The 17,973-nt window shown below is 41.6% G+C and overlaps 1 protein-coding gene and 1 long non-coding RNA gene across 12 annotated transcripts; both read left to right on the top strand.

Annotated features, from left to right (window-relative positions):
* The first annotated feature begins 71 nt into the window (after window positions 1-71).
* On the top strand, window positions 72-16,078 carry abi2b (abl-interactor 2b). Of its 11 annotated transcripts, none has more exons than XM_014977933.2 (12): window positions 72-284; window positions 3,562-3,729; window positions 3,818-3,994; window positions 4,952-4,969; window positions 5,860-5,963; window positions 8,818-8,964; window positions 10,560-10,687; window positions 10,855-11,061; window positions 12,361-12,531; window positions 13,205-13,291; window positions 13,720-13,902; window positions 14,183-16,078. In XM_014977933.2, exons 1-12 carry the CDS (start codon window positions 168-170, stop codon window positions 14,356-14,358), a joined length of 1,683 nt encoding a protein of 560 aa, XP_014833419.2. In that variant the 5' UTR covers window positions 72-167; the 3' UTR covers window positions 14,359-16,078. The 11 variants fall into 11 exon arrangements, with proteins under 11 accessions (XP_014833419.2, XP_014833420.2, XP_087870763.1 ...); XM_014977934.2 differs by having other exon boundaries at window positions 73-284; window positions 10,563-10,687; XM_088014637.1 differs by lacking the exon at window positions 10,855-11,061 and having other exon boundaries at window positions 76-284; window positions 13,208-13,291.
* A 1,091-nt stretch (window positions 16,079-17,169) lies between these two features.
* Window positions 17,170-17,973, top strand: LOC148160770 (uncharacterized). Its single transcript, XR_015762396.1, has 2 exons — window positions 17,170-17,443; window positions 17,859-17,973. It is a non-coding gene; the product is annotated as an uncharacterized LOC148160770 (long non-coding RNA).

The following is a 17,973-nucleotide window of genomic DNA, read 5'->3' as shown; positions in this document are numbered from 1 at the left end:
AAAACGATTAATTTTGCATAGTCCATCTCCGTGTGTCAGTGGAAACTTGTATTTTGAACATACATCATCGTGGGAAGCCCTGCTCCTGGGACAGCCCTTCCAGTACCACACGCGGCCGCTGGCGGCGCTGCCGAGCCCTGCATCCCGCTCTGCTAAAAGATGTGAAAATGGCGGAGCTACAAATGCTTCTGGAAGAGGAGATTCCAGCAGGACGAGGCGCTCTCCTAGACAGTTTCACCAACTTGGAAAGAGTAGCAGAATACTGCGAAAGCAACTATGTCCAGGTATGTTATTGTAATGCAATTTTTGGTTCAGGTTTAAGACGGGCATCCCTGACTGGGCGAGCTGATGCTAGGCTAACTGTTGCTAGCGCTGTTTTATTGCTTTCCTCTGCTATAGCGAAAATGAGGTACTCTCAGGGCGTCTGGTTTGAAACTAAATCAACAAGTGGCAGGTTTATTTAAGTGTTATTGACCTTATTAACATGCACAACTATTAGCTTTACATTTTCAACAACGTTATGGTGGGTGTGTGTGCTGTAGCTCCGCAGGTCGCTAGCTAGCCACTTTCCCTCATCAATAAAGGTTGGAATAAAACAATAAGAGCGATAAATGGGCCGTGAAATCAATCGTCGCGATCAGGCAGATTAGTCAGCTATTGATGAAGGATATCTAGTCTGACTAATCTCTGCTGAGCTGTGTTTGGCAGCAGATAAACCGCTGTGATCACACGAATACACCGCTGATTTAATGCAATGCACAACCTTAAAATGTATTCAGATGAGTCTTTAAAAGGCTCCTAATTCCCCCCTGCCCTCTATGTCTCAATGCTCATATGGCTGTTGCTTTATTAGTGTACTCAAATATTGCAGCAGATATCCATCACAGTTATGGAAGTGAACCGATTGAGGGGGGAGAGACCGACAGCTGACACAGAGGCCGATTATTATTTTTTTGGTTGTTTATCATGGTTTGGCCTCCCAATTGCATCATTCCGAGGACTGCTACACGTCTAAGCTTACTTTAAATTAAAGACGCAGGAATTCAAGTCTAATATTGCCGATTTAACCACAACTTTCCAGCATTTATATCTGCTTGAGCCGGGCAGAAAGATTTGACAAGGTGTGATAGTGAAATCCTGACCTGATCAGGTCTGACCGGTCGTCCTGGAGACAAGGGGCGTGGTATCCAGCTGTTTGTCCACACTGCCCCGTCAGGCAGCCTGTATCGCTCTCACATTGCTGTGACAGGAGTGTTAGTCAGTAGAATACTATTAGGATGTGTCACAGCTTCCTCTGGATGTGGGCCAGGTTTCTAGTAACATCATCATCACCAGGGAATGTAGTCATGGAACTTGTGAGCTCAAGTCTGTAGAGAGAGGATGCAGAAATGACATCCAGATTCTGAACACATTCACACATTTTTAGATTAACGTCAAAAATACTGTTTTCACTATTTGTACTTATTGTGGTGTTTTGCTTTGACGTATATCTCATAACATTAACCCTTAGAAATTGTCTGCAGTTCTTTTTGACCTACTTGCGTAAGATGTCATTTAAATGATCCAAACCCATTTTTCTTTATTATCACATTATTATTATTATTATTATTGTTAGTAGGGGCATTGCCTTTTTTTTCTGTCAGCTTTGACGGTGGAGAAGACTTCCCCTACAACGTTTTGACCTAAGCCTGTCACAATGAAATGAGCTCGATGATTTCTGTTTTATTTGTGATTTCAGTTGTGTGGGGTTTTATTTCTGTTTTATTTAATGGTTGTTATATTTATGCCTTGTTTCATGCCAGATTCGCACAGTCTCTTCCCACTGTGGCAAACAGTTCCAGTTAGTTTAGCAAACCAAAACCTGTAGATTTTCCTCTACTTTTTTAAAATTTTGATATTAACTAATTCTATATTTTCAGTTGGCAAGTTTTTTGGTGGAAACCCTGTTATTGGTATGAACATGGGTGCTAACCTTCTTTTTTTTTTAATTAAACGATTGATTCAATTTTCTATTATTATAAAGAAGCATGTTTTTCTTTGATAAAAATAAAACTCCTTTCTAACCAGTTAGTCTTCATACTCCAACATGCTCTTGTTTGCTCTTCCAGTGCTACTTTATGATGTGATTCCTGGTAAATGTGTCTCATTATAAGGAGTGTGTGTCTTACTAGAAGTAACATTTGGTTCTTGCAACAGCTGTCTAGTGGCATCCAGTGGATTTATGTGAACAGATGTGACTGAGACCAACTGATTTTATGCTCCCAGTTTAGCAGAAAAATGTTTCCCAAAGTAATTAAAACATGGAAGCTAAGATTAGCTCCTGAGGTGGCCCCTTTTTCAGAGCTCTGTCCTGGAAGGGAAAAGTCTTCGTTATACTGGCAGATTTTTTTGCATTTGTTGTTTGAATTAGAAGTGAAAGACGGCTTTATTTCTTTTGACTGAATGTGTTTGAATCAGCTCTGATAGGTGCCGTGTCAGAAACGTTCACTTCCATGTTCTCATCAGCCTGCCTCCAGCAACTCCTTTCAGACCAAATCCGTCTGTTTTAGGTGCTTTATGCGACTTGATTTGGGTTTACTTGACCTCTGTTTTTGTTATTTCTACGCTCTCAGCTCGTTTCTGCTCGCATACCATTTATTTCTCAGGTGATTCGTTTTTATCCACACGTTGTCACACGTGTTCTTGACTGAACACCGTCTAAGTAACTAAAGCCTAATTTATTTCTACAAAAATATGTCATTGTGATGATGAATGCAATAAGACAAAAATTAAAATAAAAAAATCTGTATGATTTCCTGTATTTAAAAGTGAAAGTGATGATAATGAGGTGGAGCACCAATAATTGAGTCCAAATTCTCTTCATTTTTTAAGTATGTATGCCAGTCGATATTATAATAGTGATATTTAGTAAGTATTCAGACCAAAAAAATCTGTATCAGAATAAGCAGCCAAGGCTTTTTAAAGATTGGTGATTGGCCAGGAAACTGCAATCAGTCACTTTAATTTTAACTGCTACTTAAACCTTAAATGAAATAAAAAAAACAAATGCTACAGTTCGTCTAAAGTGCAGAAATGATGTATTTTTTAGTTTCTTTTTATTTAACAGCTAACTATAGAATATAACATTACCATTAATTAACATATTACCAAGTTTTTTTTATTATTTTTATTTTAAGAAAGAACCGCGTACCTTCATAAAAAATTATATCAGAAATACTATCAAGTAATTTTCTTGGCATCAGATTTTTTAAGTCAATTTAGAAATAAGACTAAGAGGTGTAACTTTGAACCCCCTGTTGACATTTAAACCTTGCATTTCGACAAGTCGTCATTTCACACGTTTCTGTTGAAGTTCGTCCAGAAATGTTTATACAGGCCACTTTAAGTTTCCACATTTTATATAAAATCAAACATTTCTTCAGCTCTTGCTCAAAACGTAACACTCAGACAGTCGTACCGTAAACATAAACTCATCTGATTCGTTGTTATTATACCGATTTGTATGGAAATTTAACACAATTGTTAAAGCTCGCCATCACCTCTGAATGCATGTTTTTTCAGTCTCCAGACAAGCAGAGGGCGCTGGAGGAGACCAAGAACTACACTACCCAGTCCCTGGCCAGCGTGGCCTACCTGATCAACACGCTGGCCAACAATGTGCTGCAAATGCTTGACATCCAGGCGTCGCAGCTGCGCCGCATGGAGTCCTCCATCAATCACATCTCGCAGGTACCGGCGGATCCGTGGGACAAAACGCGCCGCCGTTCACAGTTAGAGTTCGGGTTCAGTGGTTTAATTACTGCCTCACGTCCCTCAGACGGTGGACATCCACAAAGAGAAAGTAGCACGGCGAGAGATCGGCATCCTCACCACCAACAAGAACACCTCCCGCACACACAAGATCATCGCCCCGGCCAACCCCGAGAGGCCCGTCCGCTACATCCGCAAACCCATCGACTACAGCTTGCTGGACGACATGGGCCACGGAGTCAAGGTGCGCCTTTGTTTTTTACTTCTGTAATGTTCAGAATGCTTGAAAAAGTATTCCTAACTAAAAGGAACTCGAATCGTTCAATCAAATATGTTTTGGGGTGACTTTAAGTTTTTTGTTTATGCTTTTACTTTATTAGTCTTGAAAAATGTGACGTATGAATAGGATACAGTGCAAAAAATACAAAACTTACTAAGTATTTTTGGTCTGTTTTTCTAGTGCAAATATTTTTGGTACACTTGAAATAAAGCAAAACTAACTCAGAAGTAACTTTTCAGCAAGACATAGGATCTTATTTTAAGATGATAATTTCTTAATATTTATGAAATGGTTCCAGGTCCATTGTCAATTATTTCACTTATAACAAGACATTTCCCAATGTTTCAACTTTCATATCATAATAACGAGATAAACAATTCATCTAACATAATTCTGTCAAAATCTACTTTTGACTTTTTAAATTACTGACTGGAATCCCAGTGACACAAACACATTCACACTATTTTGTCCATCTATAAGATTGTGTTTTTGTTGATGCAAAACAAAACAAAAAAAAGAATAAATCTAATGTAGAGGACATAAAAAGGTCAAACATGAGAGAGCTCTCGGGTTTCACTGCATTTCAGAGTGAAGTAATGGAAGAAAAAATCAATAAGTCTGTCTTTTTCGCCAGGAAAGTCTGTCACCTGCTGCTGGCTGCAGATTTCTGTCCTGCTATTTTCTCAAATAATAACATATTAAAAGTGGTTTGTTCTGGTTGTGTCTTTGTTTCCCAGAAGTGGGGAAACAAAAGCACCGAAGATCAAATTCCTCAGATCTGAACAATAAACTATTGTTAGCAGATTTCAGAAAACCAGCTTTACTGTTCTTTCTCCAGCTAACCCCCTGATTTCTTCCTGTCTCTCTCTCTCTGTTTCTCTCTTAATGCTTGCCAAAATGCCTCTTTGTTGTCAACTCTAGTGGTTGCAAAGGTTTAAGGTAAGAATTTCAAAGTAAAAGCCTGAAATGAGGTTGGGATTGTTTTGCTTTCCGGGTGTCGGTGGATTGGGTTGAACTGCAATGGAGTGGCTTTTGTTTCTGTTTCTCTTTTTTTCTGTTTTTAATCTGTTTACTGTTGAGTATCTATTCATAATCAGATAAGATGACATTAGAAAGTGGAAACTGTTAATTTGTCACAAAACGACATGAATTCAATCTGTGACAAATCTGCTAAAATTTCAGTGCATCTGTCGTTTGATGTGTTAAACTCTTTCAAGCCTTAAAATTCTTTAAAAATCCTTAGTTAAAGAGTTTTTTTTAATACTATAGCAAAAACATCCAGCTACTATTGGTTGCTGGGGTAACAGGAAACCAGGATAGAAAAAGAAAGAAATCTTCTGGTTGAGAACCACGATGGATTAATTTCAGCAACTTCAACCTCAATCGTCAAACCCTTCAGTGTTCAGTCAACATCATGGCCTGAAGATGTCAACATACCTTTTGAATCTGAAACAAAAGAGGAGATCTTGAGATTCCCCATCCAGAAAGTCTTCCTCTGCTTGACCACAGCATGAGATGCTGTCCATGGACACTACAAACAGGATCCCACTCTGGGAACTAGTGTGGGCTGGGAACATGAACATAGCTCCTTAGGACAGCCTACAAAAACTTCGTTGATTCCAACCGAAAGTCCTCCATCGTCGATCATCTCGTTGTCTCCTCTTCTTCGGCTATTTAGCTGCTGATTTTCTGATCTGTTCTCAGTAGAAAACCAGAGAAGCATGCCACTTGTACTGTTATGAAAATCAGTTGTTAATGTCATTGCTGTGTTATGTTTTTAGATGCTATAGCCAACCAACAGGTGTTCACACCTCTGTCCTCCCTCACAGGCCAGCGCTCAAAACATGAAAACCGGAGGAGGCGCCCTGCCTCGCACCAACCCCCCCACACAGAAGCCTCCCAGCCCGCCTATGTCAGGGAAAGGGACCCTTGGGTATGTAAGCTATAGGGGGTTTGTTTTGGTTCTTTAATCACTTCTTTGGGGCGTGCAGACCCCCAGAGTTGATCTGTGTTTTACTTTCAGAGCAGGTTGGACCGTGTGTGAGCCGGGATTAACAATACATAAGCTCGGCTGACATTATTGGCCTTTCTCAGGTCATCATTAATAAAACATCAATGTCAGTTCATGCATTAATAATAGCTGCATGTTACCTTGTGGAGACTTGGTGAACTAAAATTTCACTGTTGACTTTAGGATGGTTTTGAACCAAATACTCAAACTGCATCTGTATGATATGGAAATGTATATTCAGACATTTTATCTCTCTTTTTGTACACAGAAATGAGTCTAACAGTAGAGTAGTAGCTTCTCTCTGTGATCAGTCTTGTATCAGAAAAGTCAAATATTCCTTTGTGATGTTGGATAGATTCTTACTTGGGATCTTTGTCTTTTGACAAAAAACCTGCTGCTGGCTTTTCATCAACATTTCAGGACTTGATGGCATCAAGTCCTGAAATGTTTTTTTTTTCTTTTGGTGTAACTTGAGACAAAAACAGTAGAAATGCTGGGTGGTTAGAACGGTTCATAACATTTGAACCTGCTCTTAATTTATTGGTAAATGATTTTTGCAGATTTTGAAGCCAAGACATCTGGAAGTACGGAAGCTGTGTTGGGTCATGAACAAATGGAAAATATTTCTCTCTTTGCTTTTTTGCATTTTGGCTTCATATTAAGTTATTAAACAAGTGTAGGAAGAGATCAGTTCTTATGTTATGAGCCTAATCAAACATTTCTTCTCTTAGAGAATATTTTTGTGAAATGATTGATATTTTTGAATGAAAATTCCTTCTTTCTTGGGGGGGAAAAAGCCATCAGAAGTTAAACTTGTTTTGAGTTTCTCACAGCGGCTGAAGGTTGCACATGCTCTGTTCTGTGTCCTAACTCATCCAAGGCGTGTTTATCCCTCAGGGGTTCGACCTGCGCTGCTCGTAACTTTGTTTGTTTTGTCTCTGCGTGTGAAAAAGAAGCTTGTATTTGTACCCTGCAGTTGTTTGTTGAGAGGTCCAGTGTGTCCACACCTTCATATCGACCCATAGAGGTGTGTGTTTGTCCCTTCGAGATGCATATCAATCATCCATGATGCATTAAAGCTTGTGAAAAATCTCCTCGGATTTTCTTTAAAAATTTATTTTCCGCCTTTTCGTTTGTGTGACTACTCCAAGCTGCTACGCATTCCTCATAAAAAATGTTCTTGCCATCCAAACGCAGAGAGAAGCTCTGATCACTGAATCTTTGTTTCCTCATGTTTAAAACTCATCAGAGCTGCTGTTGGACTAAAGATGAAACTGGTTTTGCTCACAAGCGATGCAAAAAGATGTAATTTGGTTGCATCTTTTAAATAATAAAAATAAATAAAAAACGTGGTGAGAGAGTAACTCATTCACTGTTCCAGCATTTTGAAATATTTCTGATTAGAAGGAAGAGTGCACTTAAGAATTAGCTTTAATAATTGTCAAAGTTATTTAAGAGAAAATAAACTACAACTTGTACACTCTTCAGAAGTCGAGTTGGATACGACTTGGGAGCAGCTTATTGAAGGACGCCCAAATATTTGACCCAATAGTTTAGTTGAGTTTTGGAGCGTTTGCTCTGACAGAACCGGTGGAACTGGGTCGGGTTTGTAGGCCGCCCTGCTCACACACACCTTTCCAGATCTGCTCAGAGATTTCCTCCAAGGCTTTTTGATATGAGTGGACAATATGACCTTAAAGTTGTATCACGATATTTTGGGATAATGTTTTGATAACGATAAAAGCGACAATAGGAACTATTTATTGCTACATTTTTAGCTCGTAGCACCACAACCACAAATTCTGCTTTTGAGAAACAGCCGTTTATATTGTGCTTTTTTACGCGTATTACATTACATAAGGAGGTGTGATTTGTATCATAGTGACTGCATTTAATCATATTTTCAAATTAATTGATAGTTTCATTGAATATACAGGGGAGGTAACAGTAAAACTAACGGCACAGACAGTTTTAGGGGATTTTAAACATTATTATTAAGTGTAATTTATTGTGATAGTAAATCAAGATTCTTATCATAAGAAAATTATCTCAATATATGATAAACAATACAATAAATGCCCATGCCTACGTTTTGATGGCCGCTCCAAATCATTGGCCCTCTCATTGTCTATTTGAAAGATGCGTAAAATAGAAAATAAAAATCACCAACAATTATTGTCTCCTCTGACAAATTATGTAACGTAAAAACAGGTTTCATTTTAGCTTCCTTTATGCCTTCATAAAGGTGAATTTCATTTAAAGAAAAACTGGAAAACACGATAATTAAGGCAGGAAATGCAAGAAAATAAATAGAATATTGTCCCGCAAAGCGGAAAGTCAGGTGTAACAGCAGAAACGGATCTAAAGGTTCACACAAAAAATTATTTGTGTTAAAAACAATAAGATTAACAATAATAACAATATACTGACTCAAACTACCATTAACTCCCCCGTTTCAACGCTTCATTCACAGACCAGGAAGCCAACTCTTCCAGATGTTTAAGTTGCTCCATGTTGTTTCCAACACTCACCAGAGAATATTTAGTTTATCAAAACCGTCTCAATCTGATCACGACAAGAAGGAAAAACTGCTCCATGTTTCTCCACCAACAGCAGTCACCTCACCTGTTTACCATCTGTCATGTCATTTTTTTTAAGTTTGCACTTTGTTTCTTCCTCCCCCTCCTTCCCTCCCCCTCCCCCCCCAACACTCACCCTTGAATGCATCCCCCCACCCTCCTTCACCCACTCCTGGATTCCTCCTAACCCCTCACAGGCGCCACTCCCCCTTCCGGACGCTCGAGCCGGTGCGTCCTCCCGTTGTCCCTAACGACTACGTCTCGAGCCCGACGCGCAACACGGCGCCCCCCCAGCAGAGCCCCGCACGCACTGCATCCGTTAATCAGAGGAACCGCACGTACAGGTACCCCCTCACTCCCCCTCGCCCCTCCTTCTGCTTCCCAGCATGCCTCTGTACTCTTTAAACAAGCCCCCTTTCTACCCCCCACCCCCGCTGCCAGCTTCTGAAAACCTTTCTTCTTCTTCTCTGAAGCGACTCTCCGCAGAAATCTTTTTGACGAGCTTTTGTCCTTCCAGTCGCTCTCTGTGAAACTCCTGTCCGCTCTGGGGAGAAACACAAACCCAGTTTGAATCTGTGCCCCCATCTGTTGCTCACAAACTATTCCAGTCTGTAAAGACGAGAAAATCTTCCCCCGACTTTCCTCTGAATTTCTCTCCATCTACATCTCTTCATCTCTCAGCAGCTGCTTTTCCGTTGTAAATGTGCGCAAATGTCTAAAAAACCGACACAATTTTGCAATTGAGGTGTGTCCATTAAATAAGTAAATGAATATCACGCCAGGAAGTTTCTTTACGCGATAAGTCATTAAAAACCACGGCAACGAAACAAAAACAAACCATCTTCCTTCCACTTCCTGTTGTCGCCTGTCGTTTCCACCAGTAGAAACATCCAGCTGCTGATCATGAGTCATGTGATGTGAAAAAAAGTGTTAATGTTGCAGTTTTGTAACCGACATCTGTTTCCATACATCCAAAAACCACCAAAAACTTTTTTACAGAAAAACAAGTTGTTTTTTTTTTGTTTTTTTTCGTTTATTTTTAATCTTCGTGTTTTTATTAAGCAACCTTATTTCTGTAATCTGTTGGCTGACGGAGACGCAGCTACTGAGCAAATAATTGCGCAATTGGACATTTCTAAAATAAATTTTCTTAATGGAAACATGCCAATTTGAAAAAAAAAATCTCACTTTTAGGTGAAACGTTTTGGCAGGCGGGTTTATGTCGCAACACTGCAAGTCACATGATCTACAGCTGCATGTTGCCACTGGCGCAGAACATGCAGAATACAACAGGAAATAAATTATGATGGTTTTTAATGACTTACTGCATGAACTAACTTATTCACGTGTGATTTTTAACTGTTAGAAACACCACGACGACAAAATTGTGTGTTTTTTTTTATATATTCACGTTAATGTTATCAAGAGTTTTGCGTACATTTGTAATGGAAACGCAGCTCTTCACCGTCTTCCTGCTTTCACACTCTCATGTTTGTGTGTGTGGGTGTGTGTGTTCTGTTGCTACAGCGTCTCCTGTGTTGTCTGTCCTTATTCAGGCTGCTTTATTTTTTAATTTAACTTGTCAGTCATTTCAGAGGCTCACTGACACATCGATGCTTCTTGAGGGTGCCACTTTAAGAGAATGTGGAAAAACTTTTTGCCTCTTATTGTTCTGTTGAAATGGCTAAATACGAGTTGAATAATTACACAATTAGCTGATTAAATGATGATTTAATTCATCACAAATATGTTTGCGTGAAGAAGAAAACAAGCCGGAGTGTGCATCGCATTGTGTGTGTGTGTGTGTGTGTGTGTGTGTGTGTGTGTGTGTGTGTGTGTGTGTGTGTGTGTGTGTGTGTGTGTGTGTGTGTGTGTGTGTGTGTGTGTGTGTGTGTGTGTGTGTGTGTGTGTGTTCTGACGCGCCTTGCCGCCCCGTCAGCAGCAGTGGGAGCAGCGGAGGAAGCCACCCCAGCAGCAGTCGCAGCAGCAGCCGAGAGAACAGCGGCAGTGGCAGCGTGGGCGTGCCCATCGCCGTGCCGACGCCTGCCCCGCCCACAGTATTCCCAGGTAACCCTAGGTTTCCTTTATCCTCCACAGCCGGAAACTAACTAAACTAATCCGAGCGTTGAGTTGTACTTGGGATCTGCTGTTCTTCCCCTCCTTCACCTGTCTTTTATTTTGTTTGTTTGTTTCCTTCCTTCCTGACCTTTAACCCCCTCACTTTTACCCATCAGGTTCAGCCCCTCTCCCACCCAACACAGCCAAATCTCCCCCTAACACTGCCACCACCCCCGGGCCACCTCCTTCTGTCCTAGACGGCCCACAACAGGCCCCTAACCCCTCTGTAGAGATCCCGCCTGTGCCCCCTCCCCCTCCTCAGCTCCCCGCGTCCATGGCCCCCTCAGGCACCGGCCCCGCTTCTTATGGCAACCCCGCACAAGGTGAGTGGGAGATGCTCACCCTGCACGCCCCCCCACCCTTCATCCCACTGCCCCCTGCTTGGTTTATCCATGTCTGGCTTGTAAACGTTCCTCACTGCAGTCAAAGAGTCGTTGGGTTTTCTCTGGATGGTGTCCGGTGTGTTTGTGTCTAGAGGTCAGAAACAAACACACCAAGATGCAACTTGCTTGTTAAGGCCCTCCATCCTCTTTATTATGTAATATTGTCTTTTTTTTTTAGCTTTACATCATGTTATAATGTTATTGCCCCATAAAAACATACCTGGAGTGTTTTTTTTCATGCATGTTTGAGAAATCCTTTAGTCTCCCATGGCAAACATTCAGCTGTATAAAACGCCTGGGGGAACCAAGCTCCTCCTGAGAGCTTCAGTTTCCAAGCTGTGACTCCCCCACTCAGCTCCTTCAGACTAGCCAGCAGCAATTAGCAAACAGCTGGTGGAACTGACCATCTGCTGAGCTCATTATAGGAGCTACTTCTCAGTGAAACGTTGAGAAAAATTTTGATGAATGTTTAATAGAGCCATGTTGTGACGACTTCCTGAAGGCGGAGTTTCAGAAAGAGCAGGAGCTTCTTAAAGAGACAGAGACCCGATTTCAAACCATTAAATCATGAAATCAAATGTCTTTTAAAGGGGCAGTATCATGTAGTTTACAGACGCATATTGCCATTCATGTTATCTTCAGCTATAAAAATATTCCATATATCCAATATGATGGTAACGACTTCCACACAGAAGAGTGTTGAAATACACCTAGAAATATGCAAAGAAGTTGTGGCTCAGTCTAGTCACTTCATTTTTGAGCGTTTGTCATCATGCTCCTCCCCGCGTCTCACACAGAGGTCGTTGGCGTCTGGTGAGACGTTGTGTTGTTCTGATGTAAAATGCACGAACCGTTTGTTTTCTCTTTGTCTCTGTTTTTTTTTTTCTATTTGTTGTTTTCAGCTTTTTCTTCCCTGCTGGTGTCAGATTCCTGCCCTAAAAGGCAGTTTCTTGACTTTTCTCATCTTGAACATCATGAATCATTTATGTTTTCCTTCAGTCATTTGAATTTCTGTCTATTTATGTTAGTAGCAACTAAGATAAATAACAGATGGTGTACATTTAATTTAACGGAACTTAATCATAATTAATTAGCACCTAGCATTTTATTTGTAAGCTGCTTAAGTGTTGCAGAATTAGCCCAATATTATTCATTCCATCTATTATTAAATGTTAATGTTTGTAGTTTCTTTCACCAACTGAGGAGTCTCTGCTGCCCCCTGCTGTCTTCTGTCGATAGGTGCGCCTCAGTTCTACAGCATGAACCGCCCGGCGCAGCAGCAGCCCCAGAACCCCCAGGTCGGGGGGTCCCTGCCGTTCCGCCGGCCCTCGTCGGTCACAGGCCAGCCCAACACGGCCCACCACAACCAGAGCCAGCTGAACGGCGGGCCACACTTTGCCCAGAACCAAGGTAACGCAGAGCGGGTCCAGACTCACTTTGTCACAAACTCCCTGGGTGTTTTTATTAGGGTTTTATGGGACAAAGCAGCACATAACTGCGGTAGATGATTAAATATTGTTGAATATTACTTTTCAGTCTTTAGAACATTTAGAAAATCATCTGTCCTTTTCCTTCTACTTAACATTTATGAGCTACTTTGTGAGGTGAACTATTTAAAATACAAGACTTTGTAGGAGGGGCTGGTCAGACACTTTTCATTTTCATTTCTGCTGCTCGACAAAAACGAAGCTTTTGTCTCTGAACTTTTTAGGTTGTAGCAAAAACTGATCTTTGGCTTGTTTCTTTTTTATTAAATCATTTCCTGTCCGACTCTGACGCTTCGTATCGACATCAGGACACTTCGCTCTTTCACTTTTTGTCTTATTGCAATATTTTGTCCTGTTTCTCTGCCAGAAATTGTCTGCTTGTATAACTTCAACTTGATAAAGAGCTTCTTATGTCCTCCTTTCAAATATTTACCAACACTTAAATCAAAATAAAATGGCAAAAATCAAATGAATATTCAGAGACTGAACTTTTTCTTTGAAGTCTCTGCTCCTCTTTTTCTGACCTTTAACTCTGTTGTGCTTCTCTTGTACTCTCTAACCTCATGCTGGTGTCTGATTGTGTGTACTGGTGCTAGCAGGCCCACACGCGCCCCCTCCCCCATCCATGCAGATCACCCCCCAGCTGCCTCTCATGGGCTTTGTGGCCCGAGTTCAGGAGACTAGTAAGTAGTGTTTTAGCACCTTGCTTCCCTCTGCATGACCTTGGCTTGTGTGAACTCCCACCTTCCTCATCAGATGGTGTCTCTTTTTGTTTCAATGTTTGGTTGATCTTGCTGTCCTGTCCACCAACATGAGCTGCTGCTGCTCCACATTCAGACCGTTTAAACTAAACCTGCAGGAATTTTGTCTGAGATGATGCCATCATTAAAAGTGAATGTGGGATAACTGCAGGTTTCCATGGCAGCAGATGTTGGTGGTTCATATTACTAAAGCATGTTACTGTGGGATATTTTTTTACTTATTTGTTTTTACGTCAGCACGTCTTTCTCTGAACCCGTGTGGCACCTTTACGTCCTAAACCCTTCAACGTTTTCTTGATTGCCTCTTTCCTTCATAATGAGTCATCTCGCGTTTTCATGGCTACCTGTAGTTTCAGACGTGCCGCTGCCACCTCCGCCCGCCGACGAGCCGGTGTTTGAGGAGCCCACCCCACCGCCTCCGCCCGAGGACTATGAGGATGACGAGGAAGAAGAAGAGTCGGCGGTGGTGGAGTACACCGACCCCTACGCCGAGGAAGACCCACCATGGGCCCCACGCAGCTATCTGGAGAAAGGTTTGTTCAGAAAGGACAAATCACATAAACTGTATTCATACATTTACTTAAAAATCATGTGTTTATTTGTTTTGGACACAGTTTGTTTTTCTTCTCAATCTGAATTTGCTTCAAAGCTGGAAAACCAACCAGTTTAAATGAACTCTGCCTGTTTTGTCACGTTCAGCAGTAAAATGTCTCAACTTCCCCAGAAGCTTCCTAATGTCCTGAAGATGTTTTTTGATGTTCAAATGGCAAAGGAACACTTCACGTACGTCCTTTCCCTCTTTCCTTGCCTCAGTGGTGGCCATTTACGACTACACCCGCGACAAAGAAGACGAGCTGTCCTTCCAGGAGGGCGCCATCATCTACGTGATCAAGAAGAACGACGACGGCTGGTTTGAGGGCGTGATGAACGGGACCACGGGTCTCTTCCCCGGTAACTATGTGGAGTCCATCATGCACTACGCCGATTGAGCAGCCCTCCTCTGACGGGAGCGGGCGGAGACGTGGATCAGACGGAGCATGACCTCCATCTGAGCGCAGCTGTTCTAAAGGACACGACAAACTGAGGTCATTCTTTCGACATAGTTGTCGCCATTGTAAAACAACCACTGCTCTAGATATATCCTTCCTTGTAATGTTTCTTTCTTTATTTGACCAAGCAGGAGTGTTGTTAAGTTATGAAGCCACTACATTTTTTGTTTTGTTTTGTTGTCGTTTACCAAGTCGCCCTTACTTTAAACAATATTTATTTGTAGTCGAAGAAAGGGCTGGAGGAAAATGCCTTCATGTGTAGATTTCTCCTCAACACTCCAGAGACAACAAGATCCTCAATAAGTGGGGGGGAGGGGGCTGGGTTTCCAGATTTCCAGTCGGGTACCTCAGGGACGGTGCCAAAGCTGAGCAAGACAAGCACACAGGATGTCTCAGCGCGACATCTGTAGGCAAACGAGTGCTTTAAGGTGAGAGTTCAGATTATTTTCTGCAAAGTTTTATTTGACGAAATGCAACGTTTCAGGCAGTCGGGTCGATTCGTGCTTCACTTCGCAAGCCGGCGTGCGATTTCTGAAGAGAAGGAATCCTCATCCAGCCCTGGAATAACACGAGTTTTTTTGGAAGCGCAGCATTTATTTTTCTTTTATTATTTTTTTCCCCTCTTTTCTTTTTATGGTTTTGCTTGCAGAGCGTCAGACTGCATGTTTTCTTTCCTATTGATTACCGTCTTAATATTTTCAGATTTGGTGTGGTTTGGTTTTTCTATATTCGCCCTCTTACTCAGACGACGTCATATCTCGGTCATCTCTCGGTCATCTCTCAGACGCTTGTGCCATATTGAAGTGTGTGTTGCTGTTCAGAGGTTATCTATCACTTCATTTGCAATAAAACTCGCCGGTGGCGGTTCGAGGGTGGGACTGGTACTGAAATGCAAAACTTTCTCAGCTTCTCCCCCCGAGTCGTTTCAAATCAAAAGCACATACGTTTGTAATAAAAAAAAGTGTAGAAGAAGAAATAATATAACTGTGAGATGTATTATGTCCTCACAAAGGGACTTGTTGAATATGAAAAGAAGCCAGCTGTCGTGTTGAAATGGTTTTAGCGGCCATACCAAGTAAAAAAAAAAAAGAAATAAAATTCACTTGTCCTCCGTATAGTTCAATACGCTTGGCCGTTGGGTGTTTCCACCATGTCGGAATCTTTATTTTTTATTTTAAATGGAGAAAAAAAATAAAAGAAATAAGTGGGTCTGTATGTGAGTCTTGCATGCCATTGTTCTTATCTGTAAACCTACATGGCGAGATCACCCATTTCTAAGAAAAAGACGAGCCGCCCTGACCAGTAACAACCAGCCTCATCCAAAGAGACTGTCTAACTTCAAGCCCACGTCCGAGGAGTCGCTCTCCGACCTGAAAGTAGCCGTCATTACGTCACCCGTGGACCATTATGTGCAAGCTGCTAGTGAATCCAGCAGGCGGGATATTTACGTAACCCTACATAGATGACACTAACACGGTCAAAACTTACATTGTAAGACCTTTGGCCTGCAGGATTCACAACCTTCTGGAATCACGGATGTCCCTTGGGACGTCAGGTTAACAGTCCATAATGCCATTGTGTTGCACAGTCAAAGTTGAATTGCAGAAGTATCATATTTGTAAAATCATGAGAACAAAGACAATAAAGTTATTAAGATTTACTGGTGCACACGTGTCTATTTTTGTGGCTCACATTTAAGGAGGTTGGTTGTAGACATGGTTCTGGGGTGAATGTTAGCTTGTTTGGCTAATTAAGGCTGAGCAGCTTTAGCTTTCTACATCGCATTTCCTCTGCATGCGAAGCAGGTTTAAAAATCAATCACCGTCTAATCTCCTGTGAGAGAGGTTTGACTGTTTCAGGCACAGACATCTCTGCACCTCAGCTTCCGCGTTCGGGGTAAAGCGGCTCGATTGTTTCCGATCCAATACAAATATCATTTACATTAGGTGCTTTCAGGGCTTGGCCAAGGTTTGTACATCGATCCGAAGCCCCAACAAGTCAGCTGGAGAAAGGTTTTAAGATGTTCGCCTCGTTTTACATTCACTGATACGAAGGTGAGTTTTACTTAAACTTTGTGGTTAACATTAACGTTAGCTTATGCTAGTAGGCAATATTCTCGGACATTGTTCTTGTAAAAATGTGCTATTTAAGTATCTAAACATTCTAACGGACAATGTATTTATCTTATTTTCAAGTATATTATGTGTTTATTGTAGTTGGTGTCACAGACTAACGGGGAGGTTACGGTTCGGGCTTTTTACTTCCGAAGCCTGACGGAGCTCAACAAGCCTCGTAGCTTGACAGTAGCGCAGCTCTGGTGTCAGAGATCTGGTTCAGCTGTTCAGGTTCAAAGTTGCTGCTTTTAGAAAAATATAACCGTGTTGCTTCATGTCTCCGTATTATTTCGTTTTATTACCTTTGCATGTTTCTTGTGAAGAGCTCAGATATGACGGTGTTTACAGCTGTATGTACAGGCGGATCAGTAGCTCGGCTGTCTGGCTCTGGTCTGCTCTGTCGTTCCCATAAACTCTTTCAGGCTGAATATAGAGGTGATTCCATGGAAATAACTCAGGGAGGCTCCTTTATTTACCATCCGTATCCCCGGTAGTTTTAGGCTGATCCGGAGTGAAGTGAAGGCTGCAAACTTTGCTGTGCGGCGTTAGCTGGTAGCAACAGATTTACAAGCCATCTTCTTAATTCAGGATCGCTTGGAAATTAACGAAAACTTAAAAGCCCATTATATTAGGAAGACAACAATGTTAATAGTATTGTTTTTTTGCATCTGAAATACGACTTAGTCTTTTCTACCAGTCATGGTAACTCAAAGCGGAAAAAAGTGAGCCGCATTAGCTCCTGGAGATGTGACGTCAACGCCTTAGGTGCAAAGAGCCCTGGAGCGCTGAGTCGAAAGTAACTGCGTCCGCCATCTTCTATGTGGCAGCAGAGCGATCGGAGCTCCTTAAGTCCTGTGCTGTTTCAACCGTTTTACGAAACAAACTGGATTCATTAGGATTACCTTCCCCAGGTAAGGATGAAAGATCAAAATTACTTGACTTTGCAGCCAGAAATTCGCTTTTAAACAACAGAAAAATATTTCCTATGTAGCTAAATTGGCCCGAAATAACCGCTGATTGTTAGCTTAGCAGCTAACGTTTTCGCACTTTTCTAATGAGAGAGCTGATGGAAAAACCACTGTTAGAGGAGAATTTAATTAAAAACCAGAGGATTTAGTGAGGAAAGATCAGTCAGGATCAGAGCTGGAGCTGCTGTTCTTCAGTCTGTTTCCCAGCTCAGCTTCACCATGTCGGTATTTAGCTATAAAGATCCTACGAGTCAGAGCCCAACATGCTGAAAATGTATTTTTCTGAATGTGAAAGAAACATATCGTATGTATTTTCTATTACACTTTTGGATAATTTCTCTTTTATCCTTGGCTTTAGCCTATGAACCAGGACGTCTCAGAAGTCATTGGAGTTCTCCCAGTGTGACCAGCAGACTGAAGCCCTGCCTGTGACCAGTGTTCCCAGTATAATAAATAAATGTTTTATTCTTTCA

Source organism: Poecilia mexicana, unplaced genomic scaffold, assembly GCF_051168715.1.
Source record: "Poecilia mexicana isolate PSO_F unplaced genomic scaffold, ASM5116871v1 scaffold_2, whole genome shotgun sequence".
Lineage (NCBI taxonomy): Eukaryota > Metazoa > Chordata > Actinopteri > Cyprinodontiformes > Poeciliidae > Poecilia > Poecilia mexicana.
This window is presented reverse-complemented; position numbering and strand designations above follow the sequence as displayed.